The sequence below is a fragment of the Ovis aries genome, chromosome 18, assembly GCF_016772045.2.
Source record: "Ovis aries strain OAR_USU_Benz2616 breed Rambouillet chromosome 18, ARS-UI_Ramb_v3.0, whole genome shotgun sequence".
In the NCBI taxonomy this organism is placed as follows: domain Eukaryota; kingdom Metazoa; phylum Chordata; class Mammalia; order Artiodactyla; family Bovidae; genus Ovis; species Ovis aries.
The window spans coordinates 55,651,746-55,672,149 of NC_056071.1; the positions used below are offsets into that span (position 1 = coordinate 55,651,746).

General features: G+C 43.2%; 1 protein-coding gene across 1 annotated transcript; it reads left to right on the top strand.

Annotated features, from left to right (window-relative positions):
• The first annotated feature begins 138 nt into the window (after window positions 1–138).
• UBR7 (ubiquitin protein ligase E3 component n-recognin 7) lies at window positions 139–17,619 on the top strand. Its single transcript, XM_027957341.2, has 11 exons — window positions 139–343; window positions 2,230–2,363; window positions 2,957–3,017; window positions 4,096–4,191; window positions 5,361–5,414; window positions 5,778–5,883; window positions 8,024–8,232; window positions 8,403–8,552; window positions 9,067–9,229; window positions 10,806–10,867; window positions 15,372–17,619. The coding sequence occupies exons 1-11, from the start codon at window positions 194–196 to the stop codon at window positions 15,462–15,464; spliced, it is 1,278 nt and encodes a 425-aa protein (XP_027813142.1). The 5' UTR covers window positions 139–193; the 3' UTR covers window positions 15,465–17,619.
• The last annotated feature ends 2,785 nt before the right edge of the window (window positions 17,620–20,404 follow it).

Sequence of the window (20,404 nt, forward strand, 5' to 3'; positions counted from 1 at the left end):
CGCCGCGGGCGCAGGCGCGGAGAAGGGAGAGGCCTGACTTCCGTTTGTCGGAAGTCGCTCCTCCCCCTTCCTTCGCTCCCTGTCTTTGGGATTGGTGTCTGGCACCGAGGCCCCGCCTCCTCCGGCCCCGCCCCTCGCGGACGCTTTTCCCGCCTCCGCCGGGGCCGGTCGGCGGTCCTGGTGACAGTTGAGGATGGCTGGAGCTGAGGAGCCAGCTGGGCGACAGTCGGAGTTGGAGCCCGTGGTATCGTTGGTCGATGTACTGGAGGAGGACGAGGAGCTGGAGAATGAGGCTTGCGCCGTCCTGGGCGGCAGTGACTCGGAGAAGTGCTCCTACTCGCAGGTGGGCGCGCGGCTCGGCCCTCGCCTCCGCTGAACCTCCCTTTCCCCACCGCCTTACCCTCTCTCTTCCCGCCGGCCGCGGCCGGCCCCCTGTGGTGGTCCAGCGCAGCTGTTGGTCGTAGGCTTCCCCATCCCAGGCCCAGGTGCCCTTTTACACTTAGTCTTCTGAGCCCCTTCTAACCTGTGGCCAGCAGGACGCCCCTCCTTTCTCGATTTTCCTCTGTCAGGCCCCCGACGTTTCTACGGTTTTGGCCCCAGAGCAGCTGCTCTTTCCTTCCTTCCTCGTCTCTTCTCTGTGCCCCGGCCGCTTTTCACCAAACCAACCCCGTGACCTTTCACATCCTGAGTATCTTTGTCCATACTTTTCCCATCCTCAGAGTATTTGCTGGGTACTAAACGGAAGAGTCAAATAATTAAAGGAGAGAGCTCTGGGTTTGAAAATCTCTCCGCGTAGGCTGGACTCCTGGACAGCTGGTTCCTCTGCAGTTTAGTTTGACAGGTGCTAGCTGGTTTTTTTTTTTGGCGAGAGGAAGCAAGTACCACGTCTCTCTGCAGTCGGCCCTCCAGGGGCATAGACCGGAACCCGAACAGCTGGTGGCACTGGCAAAGGAAAGGAGGGGAGGAGAGATGGCATTCGGAAGATGGTGGGAACAAGGACTGGAGGGGGTGTGACGTAGTGTTTGGTGACTCATTCTATGTTTCTAGGTTCAAAAATGGAGAAAGGTGGTAGAAGAAAACTAATGAGAGATGGTACTTGATAGGAAGAAGGTTATCTTCCAGGCAGGTGGAGTGGAACATTGCAGGATGGGGAGAGAGACATGGGGTCTTTACGTGGTGTTGCTTGAGATCACAATACCAGTTGTTATCAATGACCAGTTGAGTTTACACTGCAAAGTGGTTAGATTTTTTTTTTTTTAATACACCTGGCTTCAGAGGTATTTAATGTTGGCTGATATTTTAAAACCTTTGGTCGCCACTGGAACAACTTTTTCTCTGTTTGCCTTTTTTAAAAAAGCCTGTAAGTTATTTTTGAAACGTAGTTAGATTTTTAAAACAGACTTCCTTAAAAAATTTTTTTGTATTGTTGTAAAATATGTGGAAAAGTGCAGAAACCATGTATAAGTCTTGGGAAAGCAAAACTGAAAACACCTGCAGGTACATACCACACAGATCAAGAAATAGAACATTACCAGCATCACAGAAGCTTTCCTGGGACTCCCTTCTTCTCAGAAGATGGCAGCCATTATCAGGATTTGCTTTTCTCTCGACTTTTTATTTTGAAATGTTTAAAGTCTACAGTTAAAATGAAAAAATAATATTATGAACACCTGTGTACCTTCACATATATTCACTTTTTAATATTTTACCACATTTGTTTTATCTTTTACTTCTTCACTGTAATATACTTTGTTTTTGTTTCCTGAACCAGTTGAAAATAAATTTCAGACCATGACACTTCAACTCTAAATATGTCAGCATACATCTTAAAATCAAAGGGATTCATTTAATGCACTGGTTTTCTCTTTGGTGGAATCACAAGCATTTTCCAAAATTAAAGTATGATTATTCCTTACATAAGCTTACACACATTCTCCTGTATTTTCATGTGTTAAAATAGTTAAGCAGACCGGTTTATTCACAGCTGACTAAAAATGTTAACTTCTATCACTTTGAGAAAAAGTTATATGAAACGTGTATGAAACCTGCAACAGTGTTTTGGTATTCTATTGTATATGCTTTTTTATTAGTCTCAGTGGCTTTTACAGGAAGATCTTGACCCCAGATCATCTGATTTCAGTTATTTCTCAGATCATAGTGTGGGCATTAGGTTGCTCTGCCAGTGTTTCATCAGTTTCCGGTCTTTTTCCATTTTGGGGCTGTCTTTAGGGTTCAGTAAAGAGACAAGCACTGTATGCCTGCAGTACCTGCACTCCAGAGGGAGAAGAACCGGCAGGAATTTGCCTGGCTTGCAGTTACGAATGTCATGGAAGTCATAAACTATTTGAGCTGTACACGAAAAGGTAAACTGGTCAGAGATTGATGCTGGATGCTTTTCAAATGTTTAGATTCTTTTCCAGTTGCACTTTTTTTCTTAATCATGTTTTTGCATTCAAAGTAGTTGTGCCCTGGTAAAATTTAATGCAACTGTTTTATATAATGTAATCGGAAAGAACAGTTTTTCCAGGGGACCTTTTAAAATATAATTATGAGGCAAACTCAGACTACTCCTGCTATCCTTCCACTGTTTTATGTGTGTGTGTGAGATACAGATATTTGTCTTTATGCATGTTAATTTCTTGGAGAAGGAAATGGCAATCCACTCCAGTATTCTTATCTGGAGAATTCCATGGACAGGGGAGCCTGGTGGGCTACGGTCCGTGGGATCACAAAGAGTCAGACATGACTGGGCACACAGCACACACATGTTAATTTATAGAATTATTAAATCTTTTATTGTAATATGCTTGGGAAAATTGCGGATTGGATACATGAACAACAACCAAGTCCAATTTTTAGATCCTAGAAGCTAATTGAAAGGGAAGAGGCTATGATATGAATGTAGTCTTTAGACTTAGAAGAAAAATTAAAATTGGCTCTTCCTCCTTTCTTTCAGAAATTTTCGTTGTGATTGTGGAAACAGCAAGTTTAAAAATTTGGAATGCAAATTGTTTCCTGTAAGTAACCACAGTAAACGATAAATGCATAGAAAGTAGCTAAGATTTGTATTTGTCCTAGGGGATAAAACCAAGAATTTTCAAAAAGGAAGTTCTATGCTTCTTTGCCAATGGGCAAATCAATGTTAGACTGTACCCCAGTTTTTTATTTGTTGGAAAGCTAAGTAACCTGTTCAGAGCCTACCTATAGATTGTAATTAATATGAAAGGTTTTGGGGGTAGTGTTCTAAAGTGATTCAGGTTCAGTTGTGTTGATTGTGCTCATGCTCTAAGGCTTTTTAAAGAAAAGGGTATGACTTTTAAAACAATAAATAAAACTGGGCAATAATGAGCATGGGCTTTTGCAAAAGTTTTTCACTGCTTTTTGGATAATAAAGACTATCTTCTACAATAACTTAAGTGAAATACCAAAAATGAAACAGAAAATAAGGGACTTTACAGTGTGTGAAGTCGCTCAGTCGTATCCGACTCTTTGTGACCCCATGGACTGTAGGCTTCTCCGTCCATGGGATTTTCCAGGCAAGAATACTGGAGTGGGATGCCATTTCCTTCTCCAGAGGATCTTACCCACACAGGGATTGAACCTGGGTCTCCCGCATTGTAAGCAGATGCTTTACCGTCTGAGCCACCAGGGAGGTCACTTTACAGTATTCAGTCCTAATTGCTAAAGTTGTCATGCTCTTTCCCTCCTTCAAAGATTATTTTTAGATAACTTCTTTGCCTACTTTTCAGCTCCTAGTAATTTGGGGGCTTTGACTATCATAGCTGGGCATTAAGAAATATTTTGAAATTCTAGACCAGTGTCAGCTTCCATAGGTTGATAGTTAATATTTATGATTCATTCTCCCCCGATTGGTACAAAGAAGGTATAGAAAATAAATTTTATTTTTCCCTTGTATCCTGGAGAAAGTATTACTTATAAAGTAATAAATTTTTTCCTTTGTACTTTGAAGACTAGCTTCCAGGGGAGGGAGGGGGTACAGATATTTAGTGCACAAATTTATTGAATGCATAAATTCCATGATGCATGAAATTATAAAGTTAGGCCATGTTTTATATTGAAATTAATATCTTTCAGGACAAAGCAAAAATAAATTCTGGCAATAAGTACAATGACAACTTTTTTGGATTGTACTGCATTTGCAAGAGACCTTACCCTGATCCTGAAGATGAGGTAAGAGATTTGGAGGTCAGCACCAGGACTGTGTCATCTCCAGCCTTCACTTCCCAGCCTCTTGTCATATTTGGCCCTTTAGCTGTTCAGCAGGGATTTGGGGATTGTGAAAGTATTCTAGATTTATCCCTTCTTATGACTCTGACCTGAAGCTACAAGTAGTACAGAGCCCAACTATTTTTCTCTTTCTTACATCATGAGAAATTCTGGACAGGACTTTATCAAGGCCAGAACTTTTTTCCTTCTCCCCTCTCTTTGCCTGTTTGCTCCTTTTCTCTGAATAATTTCCAGAAAATGACCTTCAACTTCTCGCATTCCTGCAGGGAAAGAAAATAGGGTGCACAAACTGGATTCTCTTGAAAACTTCAATTAGAGGTGTATGCAAAATTTTAAAAGAATTGTTGTTCTTCCTCATTCCTGTACCTTCTTACCTCCCAGACATAACCACTGTTAACACTTTTGGTGTATATATTTTTAGACCTTTTTCTGTGCACATATAAGTGAGTGAATGTGTGCTTTAATTTCTAGTTTCCTTTTCTTTTGACAAAGGCAAAATTCTGTAATTCACTGTGCAACTTGCTACGATTCATATTACCTCCCTGGGTTTATGTGTGAAATGAAAATATACTACTTATTCATAAAGTTTTGTGGGAATCAGATAGTAAGTAACTGATATGAAAGTTTTGATAATTACTCACAAAGTGCTTATCTCAGTGTAATCCTTTTATAACCCCAGTTCATGGGGAAAGAACTTCTTTGACCCTTTGAATTGCTGTTTCTCCCTGTCTCCTTGACTTTTTGCATGTGGTTAGTGACCCACTCCAGTGTTCTTGCCTGGAGAATCCCAGGGATGGTGGAGCCTGGTGGGCTGCTGTCTGTGGGGTCGCACAGAGTTGGACACGACTGAAGTGACTTAGCAGCAACAGCAGTGGCCTTACAGAATTGGTAGAGAATTATTTAATATCTGATTCTAATGTGTGCCAGATTTACTTTGAAATTCCAGAGTTCATTGTCAGTCAGTTCAGTCGCTAAGTCATGTCTGACTCTTTGCAACCCCATGGACTTCAGTACAGCGGGCTTCCCTGGAGAAGGGAATGGCTGTGTTCTCGTCTTGAGAACCCCATGAATTCACTGTAACCATTAACAAACAAATTGCTTTTCTATGTTAGATTCCAGATGAGATGATCCAGTGTATAGTCTGTGAAGACTGGTTCCATGGAAGGGTAAGGAGAGCTTTGACCTTTTAAACCCATTGTCTTTACAAAAAAGAAAAGATCTTGTCTTTTTTTTTTTTTTTTTTTTGGCTGAGTCTGATCTTAGTTGTGGCATATGGAATCTAGTTTCCTAATCAGGGACTGAACTGAAGCCCTTGGCATTGGAAACACAGAGTCTTAGCCACTGGGTCACCAGGGAAGTCCCAAAAAGATCTTGTCTTTTGGAATTAAATTATATTTCACATTATCACTGCTCTTCTAAAAAATACTACAGATATGATCAATGTACTGTTGCAATATTTTATAAAATAATGAACTTTTTGGACAACTTGGTGATCACAAGGAAAATAACTTGGTTTTCTGTGTTCACAGCATCTTGGCGCCATTCCTCCTGAGAGTGGGGATTTCCAAGAGATGGTGTGCCAGGCTTGTATGAAGCGCTGTTCTTTCTTGTGGGCTTATGCTGCACAGCTGGCAGGTAAGAGTCTCTGTGGAGTTGGCATGCCTCCAACCTGGGCCACAATACAAATCAGTACAATTTGTTCAGTATCTAAGTTTTAGCTACTATGTTTTTCACTGTGTACTTTTACTTTATTTTATGGGGGGAATGGCTAACAAACAATGCTGTGATAGTTTCAGGTAAACAGCAAAGGGACTCAGCCATGCATATACATGTGTCCATTCTTCCCCAAACTCTCCTCCCATCCAGGCTGCCACATAACGTTGGACAGAGTTCCATTTTTAAGAGACTCTGTGGTGTAGAAAAAAGTACAAGATCTGTTCCTTCTCCACAAGGTGCTTATAGATAGATTGGGAGACTGCCAAGAACCAATTTGTACTTTAATGGCATGATGCAGAATATGGATGAGACCAGAACTGGAGAAAATGGAGAAAGCAGTTTTTAAGGGGATTTTGGAAGATAACAGAACCCAAACAAGTTGTTCTTAAATATAAAACATGCTATTGGTCGAGGAGGAGGTGGTGACAGTTTGTCATCTAATGCTTTTACTATACTTAAGAAATTGACCCCAAACCACTAATTAGTAATGAATGTTCTTAAGTATGAAATATTTTCAGTTCAGTTCAGTCGCTCAGTCGTGTCCGACTCTTTGCGACCCCATGAATTGCAGCACGCCAGGCCTCCCTGTCCATCACCAACTCCCGGAGTTCACCCAGACTCAGGTCCATCGAGTCGTGATGCCATCCAGCCATCTCATCCTCGGTTGTCCCCTTCTCCTCCTGCCCCCAATCCCTGCCAGCATCAGAGTCTTTTCCAGTGAGTCAACTCTTCACATGAGGTGGCCAAAGTACTGAAATACTTTATTTTACTCTTAATGTTATATGTGTTCATTTTTTAAATGGTAGTAATTCATAGTATCTGTTCTGGCCTCATAATTTCTTGCCCTTCTCACCTTTAGCGAACACTTCACCATACAAACCTCGAGCAGCATCCTATGTTTTTGTTTTGTCTCCAAGTTCTTATGCTTGGTGTGTCCTCTTTCTGTTCATATGCTTTGTATGTGTGTTTTTTAAAAAAATATATTTATTTTTAATTGAAGGATAATTACTTTATAATTACCGTGTTGGTTTCTACCATACATCAGCACAAATCAACCTGTTCATATCCTTTTCAATTACGTCTCACTTTCGGCTGGACCTGAATCTTTTTCTCATTCACTGGATTTTCTTAACCCTTCCCCTCTGCCCCTTCTTCATTTCCTTCCCTGTCAGCAGATGGCCTCATTTCCTAATAAACTGAAAAGCCATCCTCCAGTGTGAGTTCCCTTGTCATTTCTCTGCTCTCTGTCATTTCTGTCTCTGCAAGCGTCCTTTCTAATTTCCTCCTTGCATAAAGAAACCTGTTGTTTTTGCAAAACTACCCTTCTCCTGTGTTTGCAGCTAAATCTCTTCCTATTGCCTCTTGCTTCTTTGGTGTCCCTGGGTCTTTAACATCTATAGTATTTTCCTTTCTCATTTACATATAAAATGTTTAAGGTAGTGATTGATATATTTTTTTAGCTCTTTTTTCCAGATGGTTTTTTTTTTTTCTGTTCTTGGTTCACATTTTGTTTTTTACTAGAGTGTAATTACTTGACAATGTTGTGTTAATTTCTGCTGTACAGTGAAGTGAATCAGCTCTGAGAGGCTCTACAATGTCTTGCACATGCATGCGTACTCAGTTGCCCAGACATGTCCAACTCTTCGTGACCCCACAGACTATAGCCTGCCAGGCTTTGTTCATGGGCTTTTCCAGGCAAGAATATTGGAGTGGGTTGCCAGTTCCTCCTCCAGGGCATCTTCCTGACCCAGGGATTGAATCTGCATCTCCTGCATCTCGTGCATTGGCAGATTCTCCACCACTGAGCCACATATATCCCTTCCCTCTTGAACCCACCCTTCCCACCAGTGATGGATATTTTTAAATTTTCTGTTATTTGACACTTTAGAATAGGCAGGCACAACCTAAAAAAGTGTTATTTCCTTTCTCATTATTCCAGAGATTAAGGTTAACTCTCTCCTTTTCCAGATTCTGAAGTATTTTTTAATCAAACTAAGTGATTTCATTGTCTCACTGGTGTGGATATGTGTGTGTATGTGTGTTTTCATTGAACCTACAGTAACCAAAGTAACTACTGAAGATGATGGGTTGGTGCTGAATGTTGATGGAGTAGGTGATCAAGAAGTTATCAAAACTGAAAATGGAGCTCATCAAGATAATGCCCTTGAAGAGGATGTTCCAGAACATGGAAAGGCTGTTGTGAAGGAAGTTAAAGCAGAGCAGACAAACGAACCGTGTACCAGTTCTAGTTCTGAATCTGATCTCCAGGTAACAAAATGAAATCTGAGCTGTAAAATAAAACTTAAGCAAAATTAATTCTGTAAGCTATGTAGCTTTGGATTTCAGTTGTACCTTTTGCCTAAAAGAAATCCTTTTACAAAATCTAAACTTTGAAAACGATGATAGTTTAAAATACACACTTCAAAACTTAATTTCAGAAAGCATTTCAGAATCAGCGTCTCAACACAGAATCACAGTCTGGCTGCAGACTTCAGGAGCTTAAAGTTAAGCAGTTTATAAAGAAAGACACTGCCACCTATTGGCCCCTGAACTGGCGTAGCAAGTTGTGTACCTGCAAAGATTGTATGGTAAGTACCAGATCATGTTCAACATTAAGTGTTTTGTGGACAGATGCCTAAAATAAGAACACCTGGAAAGTTTATTTATGAAATTGATATTAGAGTATAGGGAACGTAAGTTTTTTTTTTTAATGTTAATCAAATTTATGAATTAGTGTTTGCAGTCTGAATGTTTATGGAAGCAATTAAGAACGATGCAATACTTCTTATTTACTTATCTTCATTTCAGTGGAAAATAGCTTTTCTATATCATAGAATTACTTGGAAACACAAATTTCTTGAAAGTTACAGTAAGTTGGTTTTTAAATAAAAATCTCTTAGATTATGCAGTATCCACTGGAAGTTGGGAGATTTCTAAGAGAAATTTGGGCAGAAAGAATAAATCCTTCAAGCAACTCTGCTGAAAGGCTGGGGTTTTTCTGAATATTAGAAAACTTAAACAAATTTTTGGTGATTCTCATGAGATCGACTTTCTGAGAATGACATACAGTTCTAATGGGGAAACTGGTTTTATTTTTTAAAGAAAATGTATGGCGATCTAGATGTCCTGTTCCTGACAGATGAGTATGACACAGTTCTGGCTTATGAAAACAAAGGCAAGGTTGACCAGGCAACTGACAGGAGAGACCCTCTAATGGACACCCTTAATAGCATGAACAGAGTCCAGCAAGTGGAACTTATTTGTGGTAAATATTGTTTGTGAAAATTCATAAAGTTCATGAAGTTTCCTTCACCATTAAAAAATTATATAGAAGGAGAACAACTAAAAATGGTTTAAATTTGGAATTGTATAGTCACCCTCACTTAATACTTGCTTGATTGTAACATTGCTGAGTATTTAGCTACCATTTCCATTGAGTCAGGGTTAAATGCTAGAATAATTGCATGCTTGAGAAACCATAACATGCTGTTTTGATTAAGGGTAGATGTGTAAGTATAGAATAAGAAGAAATCAATTTCTTTTTCCATTCATTGAAACAATTTTCATTGAACATTACATGCCATCTTTTTGACAGTTGTTGAGATGCTTCAGTGGTTCACAGGAAACCCACTAGAGGGGAAAATATTCCCAAACCCTTAATTGTAGGCTTTTACATTTTTTCCCCCAGCATGCCCAACTTATTTTTGTGATTTCTGTCCTGGACAGTTTCTACTCGGATGCCACCACTTTTGTACCCCTTTTTTGACAATGGTTATTTCTGTCTTGCGCATGTAACTATTTGATTAATTTCCTTTTGCCGTTATTAGACTAAAAGCTTTTTGGGGATAGAGTATATAACTTGAGGGATATAACCCTCAAGTTTCCATGTATATAATACAAATTGTTAAGTGAGATGAATTTTAAAACTTAATGTTTGACAAGTCCAAGATACTTTAGCACTAGAATTACAGATGGGAAACCTTTTAAAAAATTCTCAGCTGTAGCAACAGATTTTATTTTCTTGGGCTCCAGAATCACTGCAGACAGTGTCTGTGGCCACAGAATTAAAAGACGCTTGCTCCTTGGCAAAAAAGCTATGACAGATCTAGACAGCATATTTCAAAGTGGAGACTTTACTTTGCTGACAAAGGCCCATATAGTCAAAGCTATGGTTTTTCCAGTAGTCATGTATGAATGTGAGAGTTAGACCATAAAGCAGGCTGAGTGCTAAAGAATTGATGCTTTCGAATCATCGTGCTGGAGAAGACTTGAGAATCCCTTGGACTGTGAGGAGATCAACTAGTCAATCCTAAAGGAAATCAACCCTGAATATTCATTGGGAGGACTGATGCTGAAGCTGAAGCTCCAGTACTTTGGCCAGCTGATGCAAAGAGCCAACTCATTGGAAAAGACCCTGATGCTGGGAAAGATTGAGGGCAAGAGGAGAGGGGGCAACAGAGGATGAGATGGTTGAATGGCATCACTGACTCAATGGACATGAGTTTGATCAAGCTTCAGAAGATAGTGAAGGACAGGGAAGCCTGCTATGCTGTAGTTCATGGGGTTGCAAAGGGTTGGATAAGCCATAGTGACTAAACAACAGTCTTTTTGGGAGTGGGAGTATCTGTTCCTCGCGGGTTTATTTAATGAAAAAGGGTTCCCAGATGTCAAAGTGAGGGAATTGGGGAGAAATTGAGAACAAATTTCTATACAGATTTCACTTGAAAAAAAATAGATGAACTATTAAAATACTCAAATATTAATGGTCAGGGAATCTTTTGTTCCTAAATGCAAATGGATTGTCTGAAGTCTGTGTCCTTTGCTTTGTTGTTTTGATTTAGAATACAATGACTTGAAGACTGAACTTAAAGACTATCTCAAGAGATTTGCTGATGAAGGCACAGTAAGTAGAGTTAACGAATTTTAATCATAGCCCTGTATGTTTTGAATAAAGTTTCTTTTTTTTTTTTGAAGTGCAGTTGATTTACAGTTTTATGTTACTTTCAAGTGTACAGCATAATAATTCAATATTTTTATAGGTTATACTCCTTTTAAAATCATTATAAAATATTAGCTATATTCCCTTGGTGTGTGTGTTTGTGTGTATATACAAACAGTATCTTTTTTAGCCGTTCATCTCTTGATGGACACTTAAGTTGCTTCCATATCTTGGTTATTATAAGTAATGCTGCTCTGAACATTGGGGTGCATGTATCTTTTTGAATTAGTGTTTTTGTTTTCTTTGTATATATACCTGTGTGCTGTGCTGTGCTGAGTTGCTCAGTCGTGTCCAACTCTTTGAGACCCCATGGACTGTAGCTGGCCAGGCTCCTCTGTCCCTGGGGATTCTCCAGGCAAGAATACCGGAGAGGGTTGCCATGCCCTCCTCCAGGGCATCTTCCCAACCCAGGTATTAAACCCAGGTCTTCCGCATTGCAGGCAGATTCTTTACTGTCCTGGATATATACCTAGAAGTAATTAACTGGATCATATGGTGGTTCTGTTTCTGTTTTTGAGGGGCCTTCATACTATTTTCCATATTTCATTTTCTCTGATGAAAAAGTTGACTGAGAGTGTAGTACAGGTAGAGGGAAGGGAGATGAATAGTAGCGAAACACCACCAGACTAGCCACGTTAGGAGTCCTGCCCAAGCCTCCAGATGAGGGATGGAATAGTCACCCAGGATCTTGAGAGAGCAGTGGTAGCTTAGGAGGGGCCATTGGATTGGCCGTACTGATTCTCCCAGTCCTGATCATCCAGCAGGATTTCTTGGAGGAGGAAGCAAAAATGACCAGTCAGGAAAAAAATTTAAGCCAGACCTCTTTTCTGTGATTTGGGGTTCTATAGTTTAGAATAAAACAACTTGATAATTGGGGGCTAAAATATTTGTCTTGCTGGTTAGGACAGCCTAACAACTTTGAAGAGTGACACTAACTCTATAATGTGTAATCTTTTTTTTTTTTAATTCATTTATTTATTGATTTGGTTCTGTCAGTCTGAGTTGTACTTTTGTCTAGTTTCAGCACCCACCTGGGCATGTTTAGATGCCCACCTGGGCATGTGGATCTAGTTCCTTGACCAGGGATCAAACCCACATACCCTGCATTGGAAGGTGAATTCTTAACCACTGGACCAGTAGGGGAGTCCCTACAGTGTCTAATCTTGTAAAATAGTTCTCCAGATGAATTTTCAAATACTTCCTAGCTCTTTACTACTCATATGTGTTTATGATGGAATTTTTTTCTAAAATACTTTTCTGTCTTCAAAAGGGAGATACAAAATAAAACTTAACTTTTCTCTTCATGGCCTATAGCTGTCCTTCTGGACAGTAAATGTTCTGCTCTGCTACCGCCAGACAGACTAACGAAGTCAGACCTGGATCTGGCAGACACTTAGGACATGCCCTGAGACTTGCTTTCTTGGGAGAAGTCTTTGCAGGCCGAGCGCTTTCTCATCACTGTGGGAAGGACTTGTAGCTGCCTGGATAGCTGGCACTGCTGCCTTGTGGCAGAATGAATTGTGGAGTCTGAGGGTAAAGAACCTTCTGAAATGGTTTGCTCATTTTTAGAGAATGTTCCTCGTTGTCACTGTTTATGTCCTTTTGTTTCCCAGCAGCTCTTAACTGTCAGTTATTCTCATTTCTGTTGCAGAGGCTGTCCTCTGCTTAATGCGGCCTCCGCCTTCTCTCATCGGCACTGCAAGCGTCCACGGGTGTAACTGTTTTAAGCTCTGCACTGTTAGTGGCCGTTCCAGGTCTCCCAGCTGTGTCAGTCAGCAGTGTCAGAGCGTGCACTTGTGCTTCTCCTTCTGTGGTTGCTGTGCTCATTATTGATTTTGTTTCACACACACTTAAAATTACACACAAGAAAAAAGTAGGTGTGGTGTCTTTTGCTTTTCACATTTGAAACAACTTTATCCAGAGTATTCACACGTGTCTTCAACATACGGATCTTTGTTATCACTGGAGCCATTCTTAATGAGTCTGAGGTAATTTTTAAATCCTATGTGATGATTTGAAAGACAGAAAAATTCTTTATTGTTTGTTTTCAATATTACTAACTAGATCTTTACAAACACCTTAAGTTGTCATAAAGCTTGTCTGCTTTGGTTGTGTTTGTCCATAATATGGTATATTTTTTGTTTGTTTCCTCTTTTTTCTTTTTCATAATAAGGTCTAGATGTTGTCAAATAATGGCCTGCCCTTTATTTAATGTTTGTGTCTGACTTAAAAAAGAAATTTAGAAACTACACATTTTCTGAGACAAACCAATAAAATGATTTTATTATTGGACCCAAGTATTTTTAGGGCTTCGCCAGTGGCTCAGCAGTAAAGAACTGGCCTGCCAATATAGGAGATGTAGGTTCTATCCTTGGGTCAGGAAGATCCTCTGGAGAAGGAAATGGCAACCCACTCTGGTATTCTTTCTTGCCTGGAGAATCCCGTGGACAGAGGAGCCTGGCAGTACACAGTCCATGGTGTCGCAGAAGAGTTGGACACAACTTAGTGACTTGATTAACATATTCTTTAACATTTCTACTGTTTCTGTTGGCTGTGACCATTTGAGGAGGTCTGGAAACTAAAAATGACACAGTCTATAGTTTGTGGGCTCTTAAGTCTCCTCCTACTGTATCCTTGCCAGAGAAATGGTTTCCTTGCCTTGCCTTTCAGTGTTTAATATCTGTGATCCAAGCGAGGGACAGAGGCTTCACGTTGGAACTCCCTAGCATCCTACCTGTTAGCGTTTGTAAGTGGACATTGCCAAGCCCAGCAGCTCAGCACTCTGAGCCGCGGTGACCTCAGTGTGTGTTGGCCATCTCCATCCTGAGTCTGTGAGGGCTTCTCATTCCCGCTGGTTGACCTCCAGCTTATTCTCAGTGCCTGTGAGGCCGGCGTCAGCTACCAGTCTGGGAGAATACTGACAAAATGTGAACTTCTTTCAAGGATTAGTCAGTATCTTACCCCAGTGAGTTATTCAGGTTGGCTTTGCCTCTTGGGGATGTTTGTACTCTCACTCCTGGGGAGAGGAGAAGGAAGTTTTCACTTTACACACAAGTATTTGTCTTCTCTTTTCCTTCTCTTTCTCCTCCTTGGTCCCTGCATTCCAGTGCTTGCTTTTTCTCTTTCCCTCTCCATACTCCACCTTTATTTCCTCATGATAATAAGAATGTTACAAAATTAAAAATCATGTTGGTAACAGTGTGCTGCCTTTGTAATTACACATCTCATCAGGGCTTCCCTGGCGTCCAGCGGTCTGAAAGCAGGAGACACGGGTCCATCCCTGGTCCATCCCTGGTCAGTCGAGGAACTAGGATCCTGGTCAATAAATAAGTAATAAAAAGCAAGACCCACAGCAACAAACCTGTCAATTGTGGCACAAACTCCCTCTTGGAGTAAGCAGGAACTCCTTCCGGGTCATCCTGGTTTACTTTTTAAATCCATATTCCCCCTTATTTCCTTAGTTTTAATGTTCTATTTTGCTGATAATCATAAACACTTTTGTGTGATGTTCTAATCCTTTTTCCAGTAAAATTCAAGATAAATTTCTCATTGTATAACATGGATATTCCATTGACTTGAAAGTACTGCTTCCATAGTTTTTGCCAATTATTTTTCTGTTTATATAGCAAATGTCTTTAATTTTGGACTCCTCCTTTTTTTTTTTTTTTCTTTAGTATAGAGGAGAGAGCACAAGTGTCAAAAAAGCCATCTTTGTTTGCTGGGGTGCTTGTGCAGAACTGAGGGACATTCCCAGGACAGCCGTGTCTCGAGGGAGCACAGTGTCCTCAGGAGACCTCGGGGCCTCAGTGTTCATGCTGGTTCTGTCACTTCTCTTTTCAGCTGACAGTGTTCATAGAGAGCCTACTCTGCCAGGCAGGGCTTTCACAGGCATTACATCTCATCTGCTCTTCAAATGGTCCTGTTAGATGGGTACTGCTTTCATCTCTCCCTTTAAAAAAAAAATTTATGTATTTGGCTGCATTGGATCTCAGTTGCATTATGCAGGATCTTTCCTTGCTGTGCACAAGCTCTCTAGCTGTGGTGTTCGGGCCTAGTGCTGGACAGTATGTGGAGTCTTAGTTCCTCGGCCAGGGATTGAACCCACATCCCCTGCACTGCAAGACAGATCCCTAACCTACTGGACCACATGGAAGTCCCCCTTTTGTCTCATTTCAATGAGGAACCCAAAGGTGGTGGTGGACCCCACACTCGGCACCAGTGTGCTGTGTGCCTACTATGAGACCCTGACCCAGCCAGTCTGAGCCTGGATGAGCGCGTCTGTGCAGCAGAGATAGGATAACTAGGCACTGAAATAACCCTCATCACCGATGTTGTTGGACTTGACTGTGACTGTTACAGCTGTTCTGTAATGTGGCTGCCTTTCCTAATCTTTGCTTTCTATCCACAGGTGGTTAAGAGAGAGGACATCCAGCAGTTCTTTGAAGAATTTCAGTCAAAAAAGAGAAGAAGAGTGGACGGGATGCAGTATTATTGCAGCTAGAGAGGAGTGCGGCGCCTTCTATCCAGGCGGGGGAAGACCCACTTCCTGTTCCAGGAATAAAAGAGGCCGCCTCCTCCAGCCTTGAGCTTCCTTCACTCTTTTTAACGACAGTAGCCACAATGTTTATGCTGATTTCACAACCAGCATTCTTCTTTCTGACTCAGCTAAATGCAACTCATTCCACAGACTTGAGCTCCCCTACCCCACCCCAGTCTAGCCAGGGTTATTTGTTCAGAACTTTCAAGAAGTTTGATTTGGTTTTGAAAAAGTAAACTTGTCTTTTTTTACCCCCCCTAATGATTTGTTCTTTTAACTCCCAAGTGTGTCTACTCTGCCACAGCCTCTGTCTTCCAGGACTTGCTTTGAGGAGCGTTGCAGAAGCCCTCCTGTCAGCTCCACAGGCCCCCTCACCCCTCGGATCGTGGTGCCTTGGGTCAAAGCTTCCTCAAGCCTGGTCTGCTTCCCTCCCTTGTCCCTGTTTCCTGAGGTTTGGTCATGGCCTAGAAGGGACCTCAGAGCTTGCTTCATCTAGGCTGACCCTCCGGAGTTAGCCAGGACTGCAGCTTTTTGGTCTAGATGTGTGTCACAGACAAGAAGGTTGGCTGATGGCAGGATTGAGGAAGCCTACCTTTGTTACAAATTTTACTAATAAATTTAAAGTGGAAATGTCATTCACAAATCTACTGACACTAGAATATTAGAATTTCAGTACTGTAGTGCTCACAGGGCTTCCTGGAGAAAATCTGCCATTATATCAAGACTAGTCCCTCTCTGCTGCCTAGAAAATAGACCGGGTACTACCCTGTGAAATCTTGGTGGTTTACAAAGTCCTCCGAGTTTCTTTATATTATCAGGGATATTCATAAGCATATATTAAGAATAGACCTATTTTGATATTGTTCTGTTAAGAAAATGTTACTAGAAGCCCAGTAAATTATTTCCCCCTTAAATCTGTGCTGAAGAAAAAACATACTGGCTTAGCCTACTTGTAAGGAGCTGGGCCAGTGAGTGCCCTGTTTTGGGAGAGGCAGACTGGAGGAGATCCCAGACAAGGCCCCAGGCCGCGCAGATAATGAGCTTTAAGTAAAGAATAGTCCCTAATGTCAGTCCGCAGCTGAGTCCCTAATAAGTGTGAGATCTTTTGAAGAACCTCATGGGGTATTGTACAAAAGCCCATATTTGAGGGGATGTCCTTTCAGTTGGTTTGAAGTGTCTTTAAAGCCCCTCAGTCTGTGTGGAAAACACCTTTCAAAAAACAAGAGCCCTCAGCTGCTCTCTCCCTCTGGAGGAGCATGGTCTTTCCTGATGGTAGACAACACACTTTGAGGTGTGTGACTATAAGCATTTGAGGCTTTGGGGCCACAAGTGTATATTAATATTTTTCGTGTGTCCAGCAGTCATAAGTACCCACCGATCCCTCAGTATGGTGAACTCGGCCTACAGAAGGCAAAGGCCTTCAAGAAATAGTACAGTTCATGTTTTTCTGCCTCAGACCTCCTTATTCCAGATCCCCAGGAAGAGTGATGTGTGGAGCGGGAAGATCTTGCGGCCACAGGAGAGGCGTGTGTGCTCTGAGCTGGCCTTGTGGAAGGCTGAAGTGGCCAGGGCCAGAGCTCCGGGCATCTCCAAGAGGGCCGCCACCCCCAGCTTGGGAGCTCTCTGTTCCAAGCCTGAGGATTTTTGAACCCCTCTCTGCAAGGTGATACTAGTTGTATACCATTATGGCCTGAAAGGCTCTATCATCTCAGGCATATGATTTAACCACCAGAAAGTTCCTTCCTTCTTATGACAGGTCAGGACCAAGTCTCAGCATCCCTGTGCAGCACAAGCAAACCCCCAGTGCTGAAGGGCTTGTTTTAGGAAAGGTACTGTTCCTCTCACGTTAACCAGAAAACCTCTTTTTTTTTTAAACCTGTTGTTCACAACTAGTTTTCTTATTGACTGTATTGGACCGTCTCTTCTTGTAGAGACTGATTTTGGCCAACATGTGGCAGTTGATATTAATGCATGTTTTATGCAAAATGAGAATACGATATTACTTTCAAGGAGTTCTGGCATTGTATGTGCGTTTTTGTAGAATTGTTACTGGACTTATAATTACATACTTAACTCTAATCAGGTTTCTGTAAAAATTTAAATAAATCAATTCAAAATAGTGGCTTTTCAGATGGTTTCTCGTCACATTTAAATGTATACGGCCTCCATTTGCAGATGCAGGAACCATGTGAGTCCACTGCGGCAGCTCCATCCGCCCTGGGGCCTGCTCCAGCAGAGGGGCTGGCTCCAGTCTCCCCAGTACGATGTGGCCTGATCCCAGGACACCCCCCCCCCCCCCAGATCTCAGGTCTTGCCAGCAGAGCTCCTTCACACACGGGTGCACACGCATATACACACCCGGCTTTACAACACCTCTGAGGAGTGTGCACACACATGCACAGCTTTGCAACACCTCCAAGGAACACACACACACAAACTTGGCTTTACAACACCTCTGAGGAACACACATACACACACCCCACTTTATAACACCTCCGAGGAGAGAGGGTCCATAATTTCCTAGGTGAACAGAGAACAAAGAGATGGGTGAGGGTTGTGAATCGCAGTGTGCTCAGGTCTTGCCCTATACAGGGGAGAGAGCCAGGAGCCCACAGGCCTGGGGAGAGGTGCGGTCCACCTCCATGGTAGCCATTACTTCAAAAGTAAATGTGAGGACAAACCGAGAAGCCCGTGAAGAGGCCCGTCTGTGGCCTTCCCCCAGCTCTTGCTTCCTTGGAAATGATTCACAGTTGCAGTCATCACCTGTGATAAGCGCAGGTGAATAAGTGCTCTCCATAGCGTTGGAACTGCTCTCATCGGTGAACACTCAGGGTTATAGAACCATCCATGCCAGGAAAACAGCCCATCTCCCAGCTCCCTGAAAGGACCCTAGTGCAGTAGAAGAAAATTGAAAGAGCAACAATCCAAGTGATAACCGGACCTTGGCAGGGAGCTAGTTCAGCTCCCATAGAAGGCGAGTGTGTGCTGCGAACGTGGGAAGCACAGGGAACATGGAAATCAACCCAGCAGAGCCCCCAGGAGCCAGTGAGGCTACCTCCCAGTCTGTCCACCTTGAAGCAGCTACCAGACGCAAGCCTTGGCCTAAGCGGGCATCCAGGATACAGCCAGACTGGTGTCTCACTTGTGTCTTGGACCACTGGGCACTAGGTGAGTGCTCCTAGGCGAGTGATCCATACTTAGGGTCACAGGACCCTTCAGATGAAGGGACCCGAGAAGCCACCCAGCCTCACGTCTTGGGACAGGGTCCCGTCTCACAGGTGATCCTCACAGAGTCCCGTACTGGTCTCAGCCCCCGGGCCTCCGGGCCTCCAAGCTCTTGGGGCAGCGCCAGGTGACATGAGGGCACTCAGCCCTTCTTCTCTCTTGGCCGCCGGCATAAATCCTATGAGCACCGGGGGGCCAGACTCAGGAGGAAGCCAACACCCTGGAAGGCAGAGGAGACAGAATCCAGGCCTTTGGTGTGATTCAGGCACTTCAGCCACTGTCTGAAGCTTGCAGTGTGCAGCTTATGGGCTCCGCTGCAGCAAAGAACACCTCTGCGGTTCTCTAGCATCTTCTCCTGAGCACTGCCCATGACAAAGCGCTCCCTACCACACATGGCACCTGTCCCTTACTCTCCGAGGGCTGGTGCCTTTTCCTGTGGAAAAAGTCTGGACACTTCTGGAATTTTCCATCAGCCTCCCATCCAACGTTTTGTTCTGGTCTTCTCCCAGGGATTCCTAGGTTGTTCCTGGTGGTCTCCAGCCCCTGCTCAGCTTTGTCTCAACTCCCCCCACCTGGAGACTCCCACCTGGGTTTCTCTTCAGCCATTCTTCCTCCTGTGTGGGGCCGATGCCTTATGCTACTTGCTTTTTCTCACTCACATCCCCACCTTCTGGCTTCCCTCTCTTGCCTCTCTGCCTCAGGCTTCTGGATGTGGCTGAGCTGTAACGGCCAAAGTGAAACGTTCTACAACTATTGAGTTTCCCCTGGTGGTTCAGCTGCTAATGAATCCACCTGCAGTGCGAGAGACCTGGGTTAGATCCCTGGCTTGGGAAGTTCCCCTGGAGAAGGGAATGGCAGCCCATTCCAGTATTCTGGCCTGGAGAATTCCGTGGACAGAGGAGTCTGGTGGGCTACAGTCCATGGGGTGTCAGAGAGACAGGACTGAGTGCCTAACACACACACCAACACAACTGTATTAGGTTTTCCAGAGAAACAGAACCAACAGGAGATATTCACACCTACCTCTGTCTATCTCGGTCTATAAAATAAGGAATTGACTCATGTGATTGTGATCTGCAAGCTGCGTCTGTAAGCTGGAGACCCAGGAAAAGCCAGTGGGGGTGGTTCCAGTCCAAGCCTGAAGGTCTGAGAAGCTGGGGAGCTGATGATGTAAGTGTCCCAGTCCTGGAGGAGGCCAGTGTCTGACTTCAAACAGGCAGAGAGTAAATCCTCTCTCCACATTTTTGTTCTATTCAGGCCTTCAACGGATTGAATGATGCCACCACTCTGGGAGGGGCATCCACATCAGGGGCATCAGTCTACAGGTACAGATGCTAAATGCTCCCCTGGATGCACCAGAATAATGTTTAGCCAGACATCTGGGCACCCCACAGCCCAGTCAAGCTGACACAGAAAATCAGCAGTCACAACAACTGACCCGCCTCTTTGTCTCCTTCCACCCCGAGCAGCACTTGTGGAGTAAGGAAGGCGGCTGGGGTCTGGAGGGATGAGCCTGTGTGCCGGCTGTCCTTACATCCTCGGGGTTGCAGGTGCCACTCAGGCTGTTCCAGGGGCAAGAGGCCTGCGGAGGAGCACACAGCCAGGGGTGACCACGTTGGGATCTCAGCACCCCACTTGCAGGGGAATGGGGCTCTCCACCCCATCAGGAAAGCCCACCC

Excerpts from the sequence above, each read along its gene's own strand:
- UBR7 (XM_027957341.2), top strand. The coding sequence starts at position 194 with ATGGCTGGAGCTGAGGAGCCAGCTGGGCGACAGTCGGAGTTGGAGCCC. Across the intron at positions 5,415-5,777 it reads AAGACTGGTTCCATGGAAGG|CATCTTGGCGCCATTCCTCC; the intron begins GTAAGGAGAGCT and ends CTGTGTTCACAG. Across the intron at positions 5,884-8,023 it reads TTATGCTGCACAGCTGGCAG|TAACCAAAGTAACTACTGAA; the intron begins GTAAGAGTCTCT and ends TTGAACCTACAG.